Genomic DNA, 23,708 nt, shown 5'->3' with positions numbered 1-23,708 from the left:
TTTTAACACAATGTAGCCCCTCCTGAAAACCTGAGTTGAAAATAGGAATTTGAGGCTTAGTCTTTAGATACAATTTAAACCAAGGAAAAGATGAGATTACCGAGGAAAAGTAACACACGTTCGTCAGCAGGAAGATGAGAGCTTCAGTACTATGGGGCCCTCTGTAGATGGTTCTGGTATTCCCTTCCAGGCCCTGGACTCTTGAAAACCCACCCACCCCACTGTTTCCCAGATACCCTTCATGTATTGTTGTCAGCCCTCCCAGGATACTGCACTGCTTATGACGTTCTCCGTGAAGTCAAAGGGTTACCTGAGAAGAACTTTCTGCTTCTTGATCTTTCCCTTCTGTTCCTCCAACAGATGCTTGAAGACATCTCAGATAGTTTCATTCTGTAGTAATCCAGCATGACTATCTTCCTTGCTTTCTTTCCAACAGGATTCACATCATCACACATATTTTATCAGTCATTATTGGTGCTTTCCAGAACATACAATCACAGAACGTGAAACCTTACACACATTACAAAATACAGCAACAGGATGAAAGAAAGAGGGCCACTACTCATGGCAGAGAGGACACACTTGAGTGTGCCTGCTAGAATTCAATACTTAGAGTGCTTGGGGGGCAGGAAAGAGAATACAAATATTAATACATACATATTTTTATTTATGTGCTTAAGGAAATTATCTCAGAAATAAACAGTATCAGAAAAGGTAGTACTAAATGTGTGGACCTGAACAGAGTTCAGAGCGTAAGAGAATCAAGGACAAAATACTGGCGCATACCAACATTTTATGGAACAAGCAGTGGAATCATGATCATAAAGACTAAATAGGAATAACTAGAGAAAACAGGAAAAGAGGGAAACAAAAAATAGTGCCAGAAGAAAAAGATGAGAACATTTCAAAAATGGGCAAGTTGTTAGTATAAAAGCAACAGAAAAGTCAAGTAAGATAAGGACCAATACAGTCTCTTAGATTTAGCAACTGGCAAGGCAGGGCCAGTTTCAGTGATGTGATTGGGATCAAAGCGGTAGGGAAAGACGTGTAAGAAACAATGGGATTTCAGAAGTGAATGTGAGAAACTTAGACAAGGTTTTCTGAAGTTTACACGTGATGCAGAGGGAGCCGCGTGAGCAGATAGAGGAGGGAAAGGGAGGTAGGGACAGGTGGTTCTAAATGGGAGAGACCTGAATATGCCCAAACACTGACTAGAAAGAGGGAGCAGGTAGAGTCGAGAGACACAAAAAAGAAAAAGTGAGGTGGTAAGATCTAGCTCACAGACACTGGTGACAGGAGAGGAAAGGAAGGGTGAAAAGCAACTAAGTGTGTTTGGGGGTGGGGTAATCAAGAAGGTGGGAAGTTTCTGATTGCTTTTATTGTCTTGGCAAAGCAAAAACAGAGTTCACTAGTGGAAGACAATGTTTGCATGCTGTCTTCATCTGTGTGCTTCACGTTTTCCTCCTCCTTTAACTTCTGAAGTAAAAGGGCAGCAGATCCAGCAGCCTGATTCTCAATGCCACGATGATTTCCATATTCTGAGAAAAGCCCTAATTATACACAACTTCTGTCTTTCAAGGAGTAATTTGTAAAGGAGCCTCAAGTGCTAACATAAGACATAACTATAATTTCCGGGAATTTTCTGTAAGTCAAACTAAGGCCCTAATATAAGATACCTACATCCCCACACACACCAGTCTGGATCAAGAAGGAACCTGACTGGTACAAGCCAAAGTATAATAGAAAATAAGCTCTCTGCCCAGGCTAGGCGCTTTCCCTTTTAAAACAAATCTTAAAACCAGAAGTAGTATTGAAATATCACATTTATATTTATTATTGCTTTCAATATCAACAAAACTAATCTCCAAAATCTCTAAAGGTGTTTAAGAGTCTACAGATTAATTTTTTTCTTTCTTCCAGACTTTTTCCTTCTCCCTTCATTCTGCTAATATCACCAACAATATTTTCTCCCATCCTAGTTTCAACAGGAAAGGCCTTTTACATGTTTAATGCCTTATCATCTACAAAGAGCTTTCATGTGTTCTGATTTAGTCCTACCAGTAATCCTGAGAGTTGAGGAGAAAAGGCATTTCATTGTCAATTTACAGATAAGCATATCAAGACTCAGAAATATTAAGTGATTTGACCATTTACTAGGAGCAGACACAGAACTCAAACCTGTCTTGTGACTCCAAAGGCAGCTATCAGTATCACCAGATCACAATCCATTTATAACAACTTCTGAAAACCTAAAAGATGGCTCAAGTTCCTTCCAGCCTCTGACTAATTTCAAATACACTGGTTCTTAAAGGGAAGACACCTGTGCTGCTGCAATTTCAGTTATTTTGCATATCATTGCAACAGATCTCACCATGCCTCTCCCATAATAAGGAACCTGAATACTTGTGAAGCAACAACTAATATTGCTCATAGACATCTGAGGATGCACATGCATCTCTAATCATAGAGAAATCCTAAGCATCAGCAGCAGAGGATGTATGACATTACTACTCAGTGAAAGTAACAATGTTTCTGGTTTCTGCCTAATGTAAAGAACACAAACAAGCAAGCCCTCATACTTCTGAACAAGTCAGAATAACTATTCCCAGTGTATTCACGATTATTCGTTTTCTTTTGCAGCTATAACAAATCACCATAAATGTGGTGGCTTAAAACAACAGAAATTTATGGCCAGGCATAGTGGCTCACACTCGTAATCCCAACACTTTGGGAGGCTGAGGCAGGTGGATCACAAGGCCAAAGACAGAGACCAACCTGGCCAACATGGTGAAACCATTTCTACTAAAAATACAAAAATTAGCTAGGCATGGTGGCACATGCCTGTAGTCTCATCTACTTGGGAGGCTAAGGCAGGAGAATTGCTTGAACCCAGAGGCAGAGGTTGCAGTGAGCCAAGATCATGCCACTGTACTCCAGCCTAGGGGACAGAGAAAGACTCCATCTCAAAACAAACAAACAAACAAACAAACAGAAACAATACAAATTTATTATCTTACAGTTCTGGAGGTCAGAAGTCCAAAATGGATCTCACTGGACTAAAATCAAAGTATAGGCAGGGCTGCATTCCTGCTGGAGGTCAGGGGAGAATCTGTTTCTTTGCCTTTTCCAGCTTCTAGAGGCTGCCTGCGTTCCTTGGCTCAAGGTCTCTTCCAGTAACTGTATCACTCGTATCTCTGCTTCTATTGTTACATCATCTCTTTCACTCTCTGGCCTCACTTTTCACGTGTAAGGACATTTGTGATTACACTGATCTCACCTGGCTAGTTAACCTCCCCATTTTAAGATCCTTAATCACATCTGTAACTCCCTTTTTGCCATGCAAGGTAACATTCACAGGTGCCAGGGATTAAGATGTGGCGCAGAGAGAGCTCTAGTGTTGTTCAAAGCTAAGACACCCCCCCCAGCTGAGCTGCTGAGCCATCTACCATGGGAAGAGAACAAGAAGTACCTGTTGAGGGAGCAAGGGAACTGGTCATAGGCAGTCCTAGAATGCAAAGAGGGGAGCAAACTTCTCTGGAAGTGCTGCCCTTCTGCATTAATGGTTAGTACTTACTGAGAATTTTAAAACTTATAATAAACGGTGGTATCATTTGATAAATCCAGGTCTCTGGCTCCCAAATGTGTTCTTATAATCCCTTTGACAGATTGCCTCACACCCACCTCAAATGGAGGCTGATAATTTTTGCAAAGTCAAACCAAGGTCCTAATCAAGACTTGCACAGACCACTGTGGATCAAGAAGGAATTCAGATGGCATAGGTCAAAGCAGAAAATAGATGCTCTGCCCAGGCAAGGTGCTTCCCCTTTTTGGTTTTGTTGTTGTTTTTGTTGTTGTTGTTTTGAGACAGGGTCTCACTCTGTTGACAAGACTGGAATGCAGTGGTGTGGTCACAGCTCACCGCAGCCTCAACTTCCCAAGTGTATTAGTCCATTCTCACACTCCTATAGAGACATATCCAAGACTGAGTAATTTATAAAGAAAAGAGGCTTAATGGACTTGACTCACAGCTCTGCATGGCTGGGGAAGTCTCAGGAAACTTGCAATCATGGCAGAAGGGGAAGCAGGTACATTTTACATGGTGCCACGTGAGAGAGAGCAAATCGAAGGAGGAACTATCAGATTTATAAAACCATCAGATCTTATAAGACTTCACTATCATGAGAACAGCATGGGAGAAACCACCCCCATAATCTAATCACTTCCCTCCTTCAACACATGAGGATTATAATTGAGATCAGATTTGGGTGGGGACACAGAACCAAACCATATCACGGAGTTCAAGCAATCCCCCCATCTTTCAGCTTCCCAAATAGCTGGGAATACAGGCATGAACCACCACGTCCAGCCCCTTTTTGTCTGTAAGAAAAAGAACCACAAGTATGTGGCCCTCACGGTGCACCTTTAAGAAACTATCATAAAAGCTTGAATTAACGTGTGCAGCTTTCATTCCATTGTGTTATTTCAGTCCCAATAAATACATCCTCATGAAGAAATGTTTTTTTCAAGACAGACTCTCTGTCACTCTGTTGCCCAGGGCAGAGTACAATGGCACAATCTTGGCTCACTGCAACCTCCACCTCCTGGGTTCAAGTAATTCTCCTGCCTCAGTATCATGAGTAGCTGAGATTACAGGTACCTGCTACCACACCTGGCTAATTTTTGTATTTTTAGTAGGGATAGGGTTTTACCATACTGGCCAGGCTGGTCTCGAACTCCCAAGCTCCGGCAATCTGCCCACCTCAGCCTCCCAAAGTGCTGGGATTACAGGCATGAGTCACTGCCCCCGGCCAAAATGTTTTTATTTCTTAAAGGTTCTTTTACAGACCCTACCTGAGAACTAAAGTTAAAAACATTACAGTGCCCAGCGTGTTTCAAATCAAGTCAGCTATAGTTCTTAGACAGCAGTTTGCCTTAACAAGGTTTATCTCTGTCTAGATGTTAATTTATACATGGGGAACACCTGAATCAATGCATTCGTTGGATGAATATCCCAGGACTTAAGTTTCATGGAATATAGAGTTAACAACATTTGTGCTTTTAAAAAATTTTCATGTAATGCTCCAGACAGTAAATTCTCTTTCCCCAAAATTCCTGAATCGGAGAACACTGTTATAGATGGCCTGCACGTATCAGGCATTCATTAAATAACTGCTGAATGACAGCACAGGAACACAAAAATACATGAAGGCCTAAATGAAGCCATCCTACAACAGGGTCAATCTGAGAAGTGTACTTATTAGAAAATACCACTTAATCCTTCTCTTAATAAACATTAAGTATGTAAGTTACATATAACAAGAAAATTTTTCAGCACCCAAAGTCTTATATGCATGCAAGTCAGGATATTATAGTGGCTGAAAAGTCTTGGAGACACTCAGACTTGGGGTGGAATTCTGGTCCTAATACCTGCTGATTATGTGACCTTGGGAAAGGTGCGTAACTTTCATTTGTGTTGCATCATCTCTAATAGTAAGATAATACTTTGGAGAACTGTTCTGAGCATATAATTTCAACATACAAAAATGTTTACAGTCTCTGATGCACTGATGATGATTGTGGTAATGATGACGAATGATGAGTTCCAGGGTTCTAGGTTCTCCTGGTCCTCACCAGTGCAGACAACTTCTCTGCCATGTGAAGTCCCAAATGTACAGTAATTCAAGCAACATTCATAAAAACCATTACTTGGTTTTTAAGACAAAGTTTTTTGTTTTGTTTTGTTTTTGAAATGGAGTCTTGCTCTGTTGCCAGGCTGGAGTGCAGTGGTGCAATCTCAGCTCACTGCAACCTCCGCCTCCCAGATTCAAACAATACCCTGCCTCAGCCTCCTGAGTAGCTAGGACCACAGGCCCATGCCACCATGCCCAGCTAATTTTTTGTATTTTAGTAGAGATGGGGTTTCACCATGCTGGCCAGGCTGGTCTCAGTCTCCTGACCTCATGATCTGCCTTCCTCAGCCTCCCAAAACGCTGGGATTATAGGTGTAAGCCACCACACCCAAGCAACAAAGATTTTTTTTTAACCATATCCTGTACTATTTTAACACAAGGTTATTTTTTTAATCCTTGTTTTAAGTAACTATCAGAAAGCAAAGAAAGACAGATAAGGTCTATATAACTTCAGCAAGACAGTAAATCTTTCCAGGCAAGGTCTGACGTTATAGGTAAGATCAGAAAACTGTAGTTTTCTCTACTAGGAAAAATGTTATTTCAAAAACATGAATGTAGCACATGATACCTTCTTTACCTTCAATTTAATCTTTCTGTATAGATTTACAGTTCTGCTATATTTATTTGTGGTCTGTAGAAGACAGAATTCACTGAACTTCTAAACATGTCTGTTCCCCTTTTTTGCAACATGCTATAATGCCCACTGGCCTTTAGAAAGTTATTCCTTTCTATGGGAAGCTATACAACATATCCAATTTTTCATTCCTACCTTGTGAAATCCTCCTGTGAAACAGAACAGATTAAGGAACTAGCTCAAGAAAAATCACAGTTTATCACCAACAATAGCATTCCATTTGCCTGCCTCTTCTCATCCTAGTACATTCTTAGGACAGAGCACAGAAATGCCACTCAGAAAATCATGTTCTTTACTGAATACACCCCAAATGACCCAGTAGAGGCTGGGAGAATGAATGAAGGAAAAGGAAGAAATCTTCATTTCAACAGCAGTTGAACAGGATGAAAAATAAAAGGCAAATTCAATAAGGTATTTCTAAGATAAGCATGTGAGCATTCTATATAATGAGGCTGTACCAATCTGAAGCTAAGATCTTTCTTAGACTAAACTAAAAGTCACATTAATGAATATCCTGTCATGCTTCAAAATCTTTATCTCCAAAGTTTTTCAATTGTGGTGAATTTCTTAGTAACTCTCTACTATTCAACCAGACTGGAGGATCTTCTGAGTTAACCTTTGTGAACAACTGATCTAAGAACTAAAAGCTAACCTCCTTTTAATTACTCTTATTTCTTCATGTTCATGAATAAAAAACCTCTACTTATTTTATTTTGTAACAGCTCATCTCACTTATAAAACTTAAGTAGTCACTTTTTTTTACACTATTATTATTCTCTTTCTTAAAAGGCAATTAATATCTGTCACTTCAAGAGACCAGCCATTTGCCTTCTAACACATATTAAATGGCATGTTCAGTCCTCCATGTTCACTCATGCTTTGCATTCACTATTAAGGCTGCAAATCTGGAAACCACACAAGCCATCTGCAAAGAGGACAGAAGCTAAGAATCCAGCAACTCTACAGACTTTTGGCAGAAAAGGGAAAAAACGCAAATAAATTATCAGGGGAAAACATGTTTGAGATTTTCAGGCTTTTTCAGTGACAAAGAACTTACTTGACCACCTAAAACTACATCAAGAAAAGCCAGAGATAGAGTGAAATTTATAACCAGAAGAATTTAACATGAAGTCACTGTACTCACCGTCTGATGGCTTCTGTCACAGTAACGCAGCCCAAAATAATCTATCTCCACAAGGTTTACGTGATGGAACACGTGGTCAAGGACAACGGAACCTTTCGTTGACTTCTGCAAAAATAATTCAGTTTTATATTTTTAACTGCCTTTTTGTTCCAAAGCAGGACACAATCCTGGTTCTCATCTTTTATTAGCTTCATTCACAATAGCAGCAATTTTATTAAACCATGGTTCCCTCCTTAAGTTTTGCCTCAATTATAAAGAAAAAATACGATTTAAAGCAAAGTGTATTATAGAAATTTCTGTGGAAAATAATTTTTAAATCATAGGTTTTAAATTAATATAAGCTTCTTTCTTCTGGGATTGTAAATTATCTTTAGCACAAAGTTCTTCTTTTAATAAAGATAAACTTTTATATGAAGAACATCTAATTAATGCATCGAAAAAAACACTCTGGTTAAAAAGCTCATGATTCTTCTCATTTTAAAAAGCAATTTTCACCTACAGCAATACTCTTACAATGAATACAGAACATACATAAAATTAACAATAGTCAAATCTTTTATCTTCAATCCTCGAATAATAAACTCATAGATTAAAGCTGCTAAAGCTAATGTTGTGAAAAGCCCTTGTGAAGATATTTCACTTATCTCTTTCATGTAAGCACAGACATAAAATTTTTCTTTTGACTACTTTTAAAATACTGTTATCTACCTAAAAAGCTAATCTCTCTTCTCTCCTCACCTACTACAATACAGATTCTTTAAATTAAGATTCTTATCATCTAACATACTAAAAATCAATTATTCACACATGTAAGAAGCACTTCATCAGCAAGCACTACTCCACACGCCACATTAACTTGGAAAATAATCCATTTTTATAGTACAGGTATAGATATATAGCCTCTTCCTTTCTCTTGCCCCATCGCTGGCTGGTATAACAAGGTAATAAAAGAAATCCCACAAGAAGTCTCACATTATGTTAATAAAGGAGGGCTTTTGTTCAATAGCATCAGCCCTCAGAAAATTACCAGGACACATTTATCCATGTATGGTGAGCACTTAATACTGCACTGCTTTTAGAAAATGGATTGTTAACATGAAGGAAATGTTTTTATTAAATGTATTATAAAATGGGCAATATGAGGTTATAAAAGTACACACCAGGAAAATACAGTTCTTGTTATAAATTCCATAGGTATTTTGTTTACCTCTAAATAAGTTTGGCTAACTTTAACTCATCCCTTTTTCAAAGTCTATTAAATAATTTATAAACAAAAAGCCCTTCCATGATGAATCTTTAGGTTATTGGACATTTTCTGCAATAATCACAATGCCATAGCCTGTAAATGTCTCTGTGCTCATGTACCTGTGTATTTCTCTTGGATAAAAATCTTTAAGTGAAATTACTCATCTGAAGGATACGTATACAAGTACTCATAATTACAGTGGGCATTGCCAAAAAGACCATTACAACTCATTCAATGAGAGTATATGTTTTCCCACACCCTTGCCAACATTTGGATTGCACAAATTTTTTCCAATCTGATTGAGCAAAAAAAAAAAAAGAGGGGATAAAGGAATTGTTTTAATTTACATTTTCCTGACATTAATAAAAGCAAGCACTCTTTCATGTGCTTACCAGCCAATTGCATTTCTTAGCATTTGAGTTAGGCATTCCCTAACCCAAAGTTTATGAGTAAATTCTCCTAAGTACTTCTAAATACTTGTAGAATTTTACTTAGCTCTTCACTCCATCTGGAAACTATTTTTGTTCTTGGGATAAGGGCCTAACTTTGGTTCCAAATGGATAGACAACTGCACCACCATTTACTGAAAAAGCCAGCATTTCCCTGTTGATTTGAAACAACTTTATCATCTATTAAATGAATCCCCATTATTCCATCTCATGGGTTATTCCAGAACCAGTATCCTCAAGATTTTAACGTATGTAGTTTAATTTTGATATCCATCGTTCTTTTTCAAAATGATTTTTGCCAATTCTTAAACATTTTTCTCTACTCAGGGAAGTTTAGAACAAGCTTGCCAACTGAATAAATGATTCTGCTGGGGATTTAACTGTAATTAAATTTAACTGACAGATAATGTGGTAGAGGGAGGTAAAGATACTATATTTACAGAGTGAAACCTCTATGTTTGTCTTTTATATCCTTCGAGGAAATTTTACACTTTTATGTGGGTCTTACAAAATTCTAGTTAGGCTTTGTGGCAGGCAAATTTACCAAACGTCCCTCACCCCCGAAGATATCCTGCCCTGACCTCTGGAACCTGGACGATGAATACCACCCCTATGATTGTGTTATGCTATATGGCACAGTTGACCTTAAGATAGGGAAATCACGGAAGCGGGCCTAATCACATGGGCTCTAAAAAGCACAGCACTTTCTCCAGCAGAAGGGAAAAGCGGGGGTAAAGTCAACTATATTCAAACCATGAGAAGAGTTCTATAATGTCCTGTCACTTGAAAGATGAAAGGGGCTATCTGAGAAGAATGGGAACAGCCTCAAGGACTTGAGGGGAGCCCCCAGCTAACAGCCAGCAAATAAATAGGAACCTCAGTCCTACAACCACAAAAGCGGGATTCTGCCAAGAGCCAACAAGGGTTTGGAAGCCAATTCTTTCTGAGTGTCTTCAGATAAGTGCTCAGCAGACTAACACCTTGATTTCAGCCTTGTAGGACCCTGCAGGGAAGCCAGCCATACCATCCTAGACTTCTGGCCTACAGAACTGTGAAATAATAAATGGCAATATGTTTAAACCATTATGCTTGTGGTAATTTATTATACAGCAATAGAAAATAATACAGGATCATTCTTAGGTATTTTAATTTTGCTGCTATTATACTTTCTGACTGGCTATTGCTAATGTATTGGAAAACCAACTAATTTTCCCTGTCAGTCTTATTCCTAGCCATCTTGCTAAATTCTTGTTAGTTTGTCTATGGGGTCTTCTCAGAAAATCACTTTTCAAAATGCCTCCTCCACATTTATTTCTTTTTTCTTACTGCATGGGTTAATTCTTCTTTTCTTACTGACTGGTTATTAAAAGAGTAACTAGAAGTTTTGAGAACACGTACCCTGTCTTCTTCCTGGCTGTAATGGAATTGCTTCTAAAATTTCACCACTAAGTATAATGCCTGGTGTATGGCCCTAACACATATCTTTAATCAAATAGATGGTTCCTTCAATTCTGCTTTTTTGGTCTTAATTCTGTTTTGGTCTTTAATCAATGACTATTAGTTGTATCAACTTATTTTGGGGAAACAAAGATGAGTATATGATGTTTGTCCTTTCAGCTCTGAGTTACATTAAAAGAGTTTCTAATGCCAAATCTTCTTAGAGAAATTCCCGTTTTAGTCCTTTTTGTTCTGGGTACATATCAAACTATCTGCCTATGTGCAAAGAATCCCCCTGTGTGAGTCTTGATAGAGGCAGGAATCAGGCTCCCGAATAACTAACAGCCAGGTCACAGGCATATGATCTGTGGCTTCAGCCAAGGACTTACTTCTGAGCAAAAGTTTAGGTTTAATTCATGGATTGGCTCCTAATAGTAAGGGAGTATCCAATAGCAAAGGCATCCAAAGATTGAATCAGCTGTGACAAGCAGCGGGAATGACTGATTCCTGAGCCAGATTTTCCAACATTCTTATCCTTTTTCTTTTCTTTTTTTTTTTTTCCCCTTTTCCTGAGATAAGGTCTCACTCTGTTACCCAGGCTGGAATGCAGTGATGCGAACTCGGCTCACCGTGACCTCCAAGTGATCCTCCTGCCTCAGCCTCCTGAGTAGCTGACACTACAGGCATGTACCACCACACCCAGTTACAGCATTCTTGAGGTATAAAATAGGAACATTCAGGCAATCTACCACCTTCATTTTCTGAATATGTATGTTTGGCCCAAGAGGCAGGCCAGTATCCCAAGTAAAAATCCTGAGTAACAATCCAGAAAACTGGATCCAACTGTATACTAAAAATATCATGATGAATACAAAAAGCTTATCCTTTTTGTAAGTGCATCCTTGGTGTAGTAAGTGCATCAAGTATGAATTCTTAAAGTAAATCCTGTCCAATGTAACTATGCAAAGAATTTATTGGAAAGACACTGAGTATCTCAGAGGCTCTACGGAACTTCTTATGATCCCCATCTACCCACAGCCACTAAGCTTGGAAAGCTCAATCCATCACTACAGCCTTTCACAGTTCTTTCGCCCATGTTTTAGACTATGGTTTTCACCTTCAATTGTTTCGCGTTTGCCTTTCAGGAATTTTTCTTATTATGTCTGGTCCACTGAGACCAGATCGCACTGCTGCACCCCAGCCTGGGTGACATAGTGAGACTCTGTCTCTTTGATCTAAAATTCTAGATCATATTTTCTTACTTTCCAAATTTTCTTACTGTAAAAAATGCACGCACCTTTCCTCTTACTTAAAAATATTTCTGGAATGCTGGCATATGAAGATAGTCTTCCATTTTGTTCTAATCTCACTTTCAGGTCCTTTCTCCCATCTAGGCACAGAGAGAAATACATGGAGTAGCCAGAGCAGGTAGAGTCACACAACTCTACCTAATTCTTCTATCCCAAACAGGTAAACGAGAAGTGGTTCGTGAACAAAGAGGAAACCATTATGCCTGAAATTAAGTATAACAATGAAATGGTGGAAATTTTAAAAATATGTAAATCAAGTCTGTCTTTATGCAAACTATATTTGTCCTATGTCCAGTAGAAATGTTAGGGTTTTCAAATAAATATAATCTACTTATAAAGCATAAAATGTATCTAATACTCTACTCACAAAGGTTATACACAAAAGCTCAGAAAACCAGCTCAGCAGTTCAGAAAGCATATAGAAATTCTAAAATTTTCATGCAGAGGAAGAAATCATCAAATTTGAAAATTTTCCAAACAATCATTCCAAAACATACCAATCTTTTGTGATAATTTTGCATGTATATAGAATCTGGTGCTGCAAATACTTTGCAAATATTATCCTTTAGCTTCTTTTGTTACCCTCTATGGAGAAAACACAAGGAAAGCATCCAATGTTATGCTACAAATCCAGTGCTGACCTTAAAAAAATGTGACATCTCATGATTCCCTCTATAGCCTTCTGTATAGTGCAGGTGTGTCTACACATACACCTGGTGCAGGGCCAGGAAAGTCTCAGAAATGCTTTATTTCTGTCATCACTTCAAGCAAACACACATATGAAAACCTCTTAACTTCCTATCTGTCATACTGTAACATGACAAGACTTAGAGGGCATGGATGCCAGACGTAAATTAGCTACTGGGGTGGAGGTATCTATCACTAGCTTACACTTCTGTCCATTCTGCCCTAACTGATCAGTATTCCATTGTCATGCCTCCAGCCCTTATACTCATGGATAATTTCTTTCTTCTTGTGGATATTTTGTAGAGATTGCCTATAGGCCAATATTTTGCCATTCAGGTGTAAAGTCTTCAGGTCCAGAAAAAATCATCTTTGAATAAAGAAATTACAAACTTACAAAGAAATGACATGAGAACCAAAGTAGGATTAAAGTATATTTGTCCAGGAAGGGGCCACTTCCAGGATTTATTACTGGAAGAAAGGATATTATGAAACACATGACTTCATTCATTCAAATATGTATCAAGTTCCTATTACATACCAGCAAATGCTTACTCTCTAGAAAATGGGAAAAGGACACTAATAAATGCCAGAATAAAGGAAGATGAATATCTTTCAGAATTCCAGAATATAATGCAAAGTGCTATGAAGGGGGGAGTAACTGACCAGCCTGTTAGAACCCTTGAGAAGCCCTAAGGCTATGGAATGACTAAGAAACTTTTAAAAAGGTGACTAAAAACTTCTCAAGAAAGTGAGACAGGAAGAGATTTGCTTTTCATCAGAAGTCTTTTTGTGCCTTTGACTAGCAACCAGACACACATATTACTTGCATAAAAAATTCTTGAAAAGACATGCCAAGTAGAAATTAGTCATTACCTCTTTTTGCTATGCAGGCAATTTGTTTTGTGGATTTGGTTCATGCACCAAGCGTTAGGTAAGGAATACATAGAGGAGTATGGTGATGAGCTGCTAATTTGTTTACTATGTTTACACATAAACAATTTATACTCCCTGTCCCCTCCAAAAAAGTTACCTTGTATCTGAATTATTCCTGAGCCTTTTGAAAAGGGTAGACCAAATTATTACAGGCCATTATATACCCATGTGGAAACTACACACTCCCATTCCTTGACATGCTGAAAAGGGGCTTCATTTCTAAGTCAGGTGGCTAGTTTCATTTGAAATTTAGTGAAATCATGATTCTTAACCTTACTTCTTTCAATACTTGGCAAAGGAAAAATATGAATATGATGATATTTATCACCATTCCAGTTTTCCTCTGACCATTTTGGGAAGAAATCTCTGCCAAAATGGGGAATTCACAAGATGCCACAAAACAAGGTACTATATATAACATGTCCAACACTTTCTGAAATCAATATATAAAATGTTGTCTTAGATAATAATGGACCTCCACTAATAAGACGTTTGAGAGAATGAACTGAGTAATACCACAAATATCAGGTAGGAATATTTGAAAACCTGAAAGGTATGCTTCTCATTTCAGGTCTCCTTGGGATACATTTCCTGCTCTATGACATGGCTGAAATCCTACTTATCCTTCAAGATCCAGTTAAAATGCCACCTTCTTCATAAAGCCTATCCAAATCCTCTCAACCTCATTAGGATCTCTCCCTCCCTCAAACCTACCAAGTTTCTTATTTTCGCCTGTCTCTGAGACCTGCACTCTTGCACTCACTCTTAGGATGGCCATTTATTCCTTCTGTTAACTTTCCTACTCAAGTTTAGATATTTGGAAATCATGTGCAGAGATCACACACCACTTCCTTTCTATGCAATCCAGTAACTTATTCCCAGTAAGAGCTGCCTAAAAGCTCACTTAATTAATACTAAGGACCAATAAATAAGAAAGGTAGAGAGGCAATACTGAAAACATGGTGGTCTATAAATTAAACCTTTCTTCCTGTTTCTTAAAAAGAATTCCATTTTTCTTGACCAATCACTTACAAAATTAAAGAAAAAGCTGACAAGATCCATTTGTTATATCAGCTGATCCAAAGAGATTCTATTTTTAATTTAAAAATATACATTTGTTTCAGTGACGTATAATTCCAATAGACTCAACATATTCTAAAGGTAGCATAAGAAATAAATATCTTATATTTGAAATGGATAAGACACCACAAACTGAGGAAGCCATATATTACATTTTTATATATAAAACTTGCATAGAAATTTTTATGCAATAAAACAAATCTGACAGGAATTTGATTTTCCATCATCAAAAAAATGAAAAAGATATGATTGTTAAAAAGAAAATAAAAATAGAGAGCACCTGATTTTTTATAACTAATCAGCAAAACTTCATCTCAATGTAACAATATATTAATTTACTTTTAAAATGAGAATAAATGCCTATGACATATTTCTGGATTGCAAATTGTATTCCACTTAACTCTCACCAAATGAGATAGGTTACTTTCATTATTGATATACCAGCAACATTCCAGAACGAATAGAGCTACAAAAGGGTTATAATCTAAGAGAAAGACTCACAAGTAGGACAAGTTTATTTGAAAATACCATCAGTAGGGCTTTCAACCAGAACAAAGAATATTTCAAATAAGTAATAACACCTTTGCAGATTAACATGACATTACAAACCAGAAAGGCAGGTTTCTGCCAGCTGCACAGAATGATAACTATTACATTTGAGACAAACAGCTTACTCCTTCACAAAGGGGAAACAAACCCCACAAAAAAATTCTTACAATGTTATGCCTTTAAAAATTCACTTTATCTTTATTTAGTATTTTGACCACAATACATTCCCAGTTTTCTTGGAAACATAAATTACGTTAAATTTTTTAGCTTAGGCCACTGGGGTAAGGCAAAGACAGGGCATGTATAAGACATTCTTCAGGTACCAAAGGTAATTCCTTCCCAGGTGAGGCACTGTTCACCCCCACTGTCTGAGCCCCCATTTTTTTCTGTCTAAGAGTTATCCTCACTGTCCAGATGAGGAATATGTAAAGAAAATCCTCAATCATTAAAAAAATGAGTAAAATGTATTTTTCTAGGTGCTATTGATATTTATATTTTTCATATATAAAAGTTTATTCACATCGATAAGCTTTTCTCAGCTATCTACTGCTTTGTAACAAGTAACTTCGAAACACAGTGGCTTAAAGCAACAAATTTCCCATAATTCTAAAATTTGGCCAGGGCTCAGAAGGGACAGCTAGTATCAGCTCCATCTGGTGTTGGTTAGAGAGATCCACCTGGGCTGAAGAATACAGGAAGGCTTCATTCATATATTGACACCTCACCTGAGATGGCTGGAATGGCTGGAAGCTGGCTGGGCTGCTCACCCTCTAATACCTTTCTCTCTCAAGCAAGGTAATCTGACTTCATGACATGGTGACTGAGGGCTCCAAGAGACAAACAGCGGAAGCTGCAAACTTTCTGAAGGCCCAGATCTAGCACTGCATCACTCTTGCTACACTCTATTGATCAAAGCAAGTCACTGGATCAGTGCAAATGGAAAGGAAGCAAAAACAGATCCGATCTCTTGATAGGAGGAATGACATGAACATATAGTGAGTCACTGGAAGAATCACAGGTGGACATCTTTGTTGACAAACTATCACATCTTTTTTTCTCTCTAATCTTGTTACATTCTTTGTTTTCCTTCACTCGACTTTTCTCTGTAATATTTCAAATTATAACAAAAGAAAGAAATGACAGTAAATTACCTTGACCATTTATATAAAAAGAACCATGCTAGTTGATTTCCTGTACTTTATTTCACTTAATCTCTACAACAGCTAAGCAAACTTGTTACTTTTTATGCCCATTTTATAAATAAGATCACAAATGTTGGGAAAGAATAGCAGTTTGGCTACAGTAACACAGAAAGAAGAGGTAAAGCCAAGACTCCAACCAGAAATATCTAACTTAAAAGCCTGAGCTGGCCAGGTACAGTGGCTCACTCCTATAATCCCAGCACTTTAGGAGGCCGAGGCGGGTAGATCATGAGGTCAGGAGTTCGACACCAGCCTGACCAACATGGTGAAACCCAGTCTCTACTAAAATAAAATTTAAAAAAAAAAAAAAATAGCAGGGCATGGTAATGTACACCTGTAATCCCAGCTACTCTGGAGTTGCCCGAACCTGGAAGGCGGAGGTTGCAGTGAGCTGTGATCGCGCCACTGTACTTCAGCCTTGGCAACAGAGCAAGACTCTGTCTCAAAGAAAAAAAGCCTGAGCTCCTTCTAATACAGCAGTGATTCTCAAAGGCTGGATGGCATACAGACCCTTTCAACAGTTCATGAAGTCAGATCTATATTTCTAATATTATTGGCTTGTTATTTGTCATTTGCCCTTCTCTCACAACTATAGAGTTTTCTAGAGGTCACATGGCATATCACAACAGATGATGCATAAAGCAGCTATGACAATCCAGCTACTTTCTGTTAAGCTAGATATCAAAAAGTTGCAAAAATGTAAAAACAAGGTCATTCTTCTAAAATTGTTGTTTTGGACAAGACAGCTATTTTTGTAAAAATATAAAACTATTTTTGTTGACAAGCAATTTTTAAATGGGTTTTTTGGATGCTTTTTAAAAAAAATCTATTTATAATAATATTTATAATAATAATAAGGTCCTCAATAATTTTAGCGTGTAAGAGGATCCTAATTCTGAAAAGCTGAAGAATTACTCTACTATACTAAAAACAAACGAATGTTCTTGATGACATCTACTGCAAAATAGGCAATTCTGATTCTTAGATACCTGGAAAGCCAGTCCTTCCTCATTGCACAGATGAGGAAACTCAGATTCGAGAGATGAGTGACTTGCCCACAGGTCACAGGGCTGGCTAACTAAAGATCTAGAAATAGAATCAATGCAGCATAACTGCCACTAGCCAAGCCCTTGCCTTCTCTGTTCCCTACCAATTTTGTTAGACAGTTCACAAAAGTCCTGTAACAAAATAAAACCAAAAAGAAAAGATAAGTCTACAAGGAAGCTCAGAGATTAAATAATGTGTAAAAGCATTCTTTGGCAATAGAAATCAGAATTCCCAGAGCAGAGAGCTATTTTCAAGACTAATTTAAAGCATATTCTTTGGTTTATCACTGTCTTGGACCCCTGGGCCACCATGAAAGAAGTCTAACTACTCTGTTGCAGAAACCATGTGGAGAGACCTTCAGAATACCTAAAAAGTAGGACTCAAGCCCAACCTTTCAGATGCCCTGCTAAGGTACCAGGCCTGTGAATGAAGACATATTTGGCCTTCCAGATCACTCCAACTGCCTAATCAATACCAACGAGTGTTCACAGTCAACACCACATGGAGAAAAGTTGCCTAGCCAACCCCCTTGCTCACTGTCCTGACCTACAAGTCCTAAGATATAATAACTGTTGTTTCAAGCCACTTAATGTTGGGTAGTTTGTTACAGAACACCACAACCATAGATAACTAGACTAAGACTCAAATGTTCTCAGGTCAGAAATATGGACTCTCACAAAGAAGAGTTAAAGCACATACCAAATATTAGCCATTCTTGTCTTCCTGTTTCAAGACAGGTGTAACATACATATATTACACAGAAGAACCTCAAGAATTTCCAGTTAAATGATATTTCATAGTCCCCTTCAATCTCCCTATATTGTAACCCTTCTGTCAAACCTTGTTTATGGGTTACCATGAAGCTTGTCCCTGGGTATTGTCATATTAGCTTGTTATGGGACACAGCACAACACCTCAATACCAGTGACCACACCTGGTACCCACATCTTTTGTTTCTAATTATCATTCTCCACTCCTGGGAAAAAAGACTGATTCCAAAGCTGAGACAGGAAAATACAAGGCCTGAAATAACTTGCTGCACCAAAAATGAAAACAGTGTTCAAATAATGATGGAGACATTTCAAAAGATTATTTCAAAGCTTGACAGGACTCTCACTAATCAAATCCGGGACAATCTGAACAAAAAAATAAATTATAGTATCAGATTACAACCCCTATGAGAAAAATCCATGAGTCCAAGTGAATAGAAACACATGTGTGAATAAATATAAAGGAGAAAAATGTGTCCTTACAATAAAATGTCAACTAATAAATGTAGAAGGAATGACAGAATAAGAAAACTACTATCATAAGTAAAACAGATTCAGTCAAGAATCATCAAAGGATGCTAAAATGAGTAGGTGAGCAGTCAGGGACAGAATAAAATTTATACCTGAAAGGATGAACCAACAATAACAAAAAATACAGCATCACTTCTAAATTTTTCCTGCTAAAAACAGGTAAGATGAAACTAATAATGAGGAAGCATCAGACAAATCCAAATTGAGGGAAACTGTGCAAATACTTGGCCTACTTTCTTCAAAAACAGTATGGTTATGAAAGTATCAAGTAACAGTTCTAGATTGAAGGAGACTTTTAAGACGTGATAAGAAAATGCAATAAATAATTCTAGATTGTATTATTTTACTCTAAAGGACAACCAAAATTTGCCCGGGGTCTGTGGATTAGATGGTTGTGCTTTGCCTCATTCTTTGATGTTGAATAGTTATGCCATGATAATGTAGTAGGAGGATCCTAGTTTCAGGGTATTAGGCATTAGATCATTCAGGGGCAACCAGTCTTGTGCTTTCAATTTACTCACAAATAGTTCAGAAAAAAAAAATCATTATAAAGCCTGTGTGGTAAAACGTCAGCAACTGCATCTGTGAGTGAAGGATATATAGAGTTGTTTGTATTATTCTTACAGTTCTTCTGTAAGCCTGAAATTCTTTCAAAAATTAAATGAAATCGCTCATCCTCTCCTATTCAAGTCACCTTAGAAGTTCCAAGCCTTGCTCACTCTTCCACCCAATAGAACTCCCTTGGTCACCCTCCATCTTGCTCCCTTCTTTCCATCCTGCCCAACTCTCCCAGTCCTTTCGTCCTTTTTCCAGGGACCAGTGAAGGAAGAAAGCTGTGTGGGAAAAGAGGAAGGAGAAGGCTGTGACCCACTACATAGCAGTCATCTGCATTCCACCATACAACATAATCCAAGCTTCCACTCAAAGTATGGGTTTTATGACACATCATAACTTTCCCCCTTAACACAAAAGCCCTCTAAAGTGACCCAAGAAACATTTCACTAAAGTCATTCTAATATTTATAACCATTCTTACTTTTGTTACCATTAAAATATTGTACAAAAGGGTAATTCTTTAAAATTGCAGTAACAATGAAGCAGGGAATTGCCTCTGTTTCCAATTTTCTAAGAATAGCCTGGGAACTTAGGTTATCCCACATGAAAGATAAAAGTCCTAGAGGGAGAGAGGCTGAAGGGAGTATGGACAAAACAAGCTACTTTCTCATTTATTTCCACTGACATATTTAAGACAGAGGTCACAAACAGAAGCCAACATTGCATTCAGTGGCTGACACAGTGATGGAAAGATCAGGAAATATTATATTCTGCCTCCTCCAGCAGCCCAAGGCACATGGCAAAGAACACCAGGAACATCCCTGCAGCTTCCCTGCTAGGTGGGAAATGGGCTCTCCAGCTTACAGGTGTCTTCCACTCCCTGTGGTCTAAAACTCTGTTAATGTATTCATTTAAGGGAACTCCCCAACCCATGAATGTGTCTGAGTTGGTGACCCCACCATGAGGAGCCAAAGGTAAGTGACCTCAAGTTTTCTGAAAGGTCGAAAGAAAGGGTCATGACATTACAGACTACATAGAGACTTCAGGGTGGTCACAAGTTGCCTGGTCAGAGGACAGATATGTAAAAAATTCATAATTATGAGCTGGTTTGTGTCAGGATGCTTGATGGGGAGACAATTCAAACAGCTTGGGATCACAGAAGAGAGAACATGGCAAGAGTCAGAGAAGCTAAAGAGGAGAGATGTTGCCAGAACAGGACTGGAAGACCAATGGCCATTGGGGTTGGGGCAGAAGTGAAAAGGCCAAGAGAAAATGACATTTGCAAGATATATTCCTGACTTGCTCTTCTTCTCACCTATTCTGCAATAACACAATGATCAAGGTGAGAATTCTGCACACAGGATGCATTCCTTAAGGCATTTCATAATACAAAACTCATTTCCCCACAGGAATCACAGGAAAGTAGATGGATGGTCTTCCAGGTCATGCAAATCTATAACTGCCTTAATACCACTTTATTTGATGAAAAAACGTACTACATTATGATCTACATTATTTAGCAAAGTGCTCTGTCCTAGATTAATAATAGCATAGCTTACCATGGCAGTTGCTGAGCAATTTTAATAATGTTTATCACATCTAACTTCTGCTTCAAGTTACTCATTTGACGAGCATTTCTGCCCTGGCCCCAATGCACGACAAACAAAAGAATACTTAGAGAAGATCTTTTTCACAAATAAAATGGGCTTTTAAAAATATAATAGTAAATGTTCAAATAATAGCACAGTAGGTGCCAAAATTTGCTGCAGAAGTTCCACTGCACAGGTGTGTTTAATCATACTAACTGAAGATGGTACATACTACTTTTTGCCAGCCAAAGCAGCCCCACGTGTGGCTGTAGCAGAAACACTGTTTATAATTAACTTAGCCTCCCAACTTTAAACTTAAGTCGTTTTTGAAAAAATTTATTTAATCTGGGGGAGATTCTAAGTTTAAAAGATAATGGGAGTTTTCATTAATATTTTCATGTCATAGTTCAAAATGACATAAGTCATAACCACATAAAGTAATAAAACCAGTAAAAATAACATTTATTGGCACATACTATACTTTACGTATCCTAACTCATTTAATTCTCACAGCAGCCCCCCAAGTTGGAGATAATAATAACAGCTAAATACCATTTGCCTGTGGCAGGCACTGTTCTATTAGCACTGCATCTACTCATAAACATGAAACATGAAACTTACTTAACCCTCATAGCAATTCAAGGAAGCAGGTATTATTTTTCTCATTTTACAGATGAGATCATTGGAAACCATAGGCTAAGTAACTTAGCCAAGAATATGCATACAGAGCCAGGATTAAAATCCAGACTAGCTCTAGAACCTGCACTCTAACATGCACTCATGCTTTACTGGGAGAGCTACAGTCTGAGTGGGAGGCCAAAGCTCTATCAAAACTCCTACGGAGCGCACTCTCAAATTCTGTCAGAGCTGAAGGACTCACATGGGTTAACCACAGATTTTAAAATTCCTTAAAGTGCCCTAGTCAGAAATATAAGTTGGTTCTACTTAAGAAGGCACTGAGGTTGATGCATGAAAGAGCTGTCTAATCCTACCAACCCCAGCAGACCTCAAAGGTCACTGTGCTAGTGAGCTAAACTGCTCTTGAGACCAAACCTCCTCCCCATACCTCAGCTGATGGGTCCCAGTTTGAAGGCATATAGCCATCCACTATGACACTGACACACACACACACACACACACACATACACGCACGCACGCGCAAGCACATCTGTCTTCCACTACTTGATGTTTTGCCACTGCTCAAGAGTGCTCATAGCCTGCCTCATAAATAGGAACCCATCAAAAGACAAAGAAAAATTACAACCCATGTAAGGCGTCTCAGCCACTTGAATGAGGGAGACCAAGATGAATAACCAGAATAGTGCCTATAAAAAAGACAGAAGAAAGTAAACAAGGAAAGGTAATGGGGACTTTCAAGAACATACAATTAGAAGACAAGAAAGGTTTTCTAAACTATTTGATTTCTGAAATTAAATTTCAATAGACAAGACAAAAAAAGGTATAATCATTGCTAAGAATCTATTCAGAGTTCTGAAAGATCAAACAGATATTGCAAGTAAAAATATCAGAGACATGGAAGATGTAACTAGAAGACCAAACATGCAGGTAACAAGCTTTCCTGGAGGAGAAACAACAAATAAGACATAACTGGAAAGGAGGGAAGAGGGAAAGAGGGACAAAATAAAAGAAAACCTCCCTGAGATGAAAGAGCAGATAACTCTCTAGACTGAAAGGGCTCCCAGCAAGCTTACGCAGCAATGATAAAGAAAGACACATGCCTAGGCTTGGTAAAATATTTAAACTGAGAAACCTCATCATCTACAACCACACATCTTACTATCTACACTCGCATGACTTTACTACTCAACTGTCTACATTAACATGACTTTATTATTTCAGGAAACTCTTACCCAGGAAGATGAAGTTATAAGTAACTTTACTGTTTCTTTCAGAACTTTCCAAAAAATTATTTATCTGAACAGGCAACTCAATTACTCCTTACTAAGAAAGTACCCTCTACTCGGTCCCACAAATCTTATTTTATCAAAAACATTGTCTAATTATATGTCCCTGCATTGAACAACCTACCTTAAATCAGACTGTAAACAATCTCAAATTCCCCATCTTTGCCCTCCTTCCTCTGAAATGGTCAATGTAATAGTCTCCCTTATTACAGTAAGCAATAAACTGGGTTTTGCTTTATTTAGAGGTTATTCTACAACATTTTCAGGGAATCAGTAGTCAGAGACTAAAGATAAAAAGGAAATTATATAGTCAAACAAACTGAACAGTGGATTTATAGAGGGAGAAGAATCAGATTAGCATCAGATTTCTCAAATGCAATGCTGGAAACTAGAGCACAATTAAACAATGACTCCTGAGAGAAAACTCCCAGCCAAGCTGTTGTTTACCTGTCAGGGCAAGCAAAAGGCCTTTTTTCAAAATGCAAGAATTAAGAAACTACTTAACCAATTAACTCAAACTGAATAAATCTTTGAAGATACGCTTTAACTAGATAGAGTTCTAAAGATATGAAAGATTAAGAGAGGGGAAAGTGGCACAGTGTAACTTATGAGCGGCAATTTATAATTTATTTTTTAAGGAGAAGAGACATACAGGAAGACAAAACTTAACAGATGAGAACAAAAAATTCTAAACTATCTCAGTAAAACCAATGGGGGATATTTATTTTTAAATTTTATAATCAATAGACAATTTTAAATTACAGCTGCTCTGTAAGTTTCTAGTGAGAAAGTAACCACTAGTAGGATTTGTTAAAAGGCAAGATATTCTATGTTAATAATGAGGTGACAGAAAACTAAAGCAGAGGTCAGGAGTGCAAGACCAGCCTGGCCAACATGGTAAAACCCTGTCTCTACTAAAAATACAAAAATC

General features: G+C 37.9%; 1 protein-coding gene across 1 annotated transcript in view; it reads right to left on the bottom strand.

Annotated features, from left to right (window-relative positions):
• Window positions 1–23,708, bottom strand: part of EPB41L4A (erythrocyte membrane protein band 4.1 like 4A) — a 265,551-nt gene that overhangs the window by 145,294 nt on the left and 96,549 nt on the right. The window contains exon 2 of the mRNA XM_032274491.1: window positions 7,469–7,573. Coding sequence (XP_032130382.1) covers window positions 7,469–7,573 — 105 coding nt within the window. The remainder of the gene's footprint in view (window positions 1–7,468; window positions 7,574–23,708) is intronic.

The sequence above is a fragment of the Sapajus apella genome, unplaced genomic scaffold (assembly GCF_009761245.1).
Source record: "Sapajus apella isolate SASKATOON/1434 unplaced genomic scaffold, GSC_monkey_1.0 scaffold1, whole genome shotgun sequence".
Lineage (NCBI taxonomy): Eukaryota > Metazoa > Chordata > Mammalia > Primates > Cebidae > Sapajus > Sapajus apella.
The sequence above is the reverse complement of the archived record's forward strand: the minus strand, read 5'-3'. Positions and strand labels throughout refer to the sequence as shown.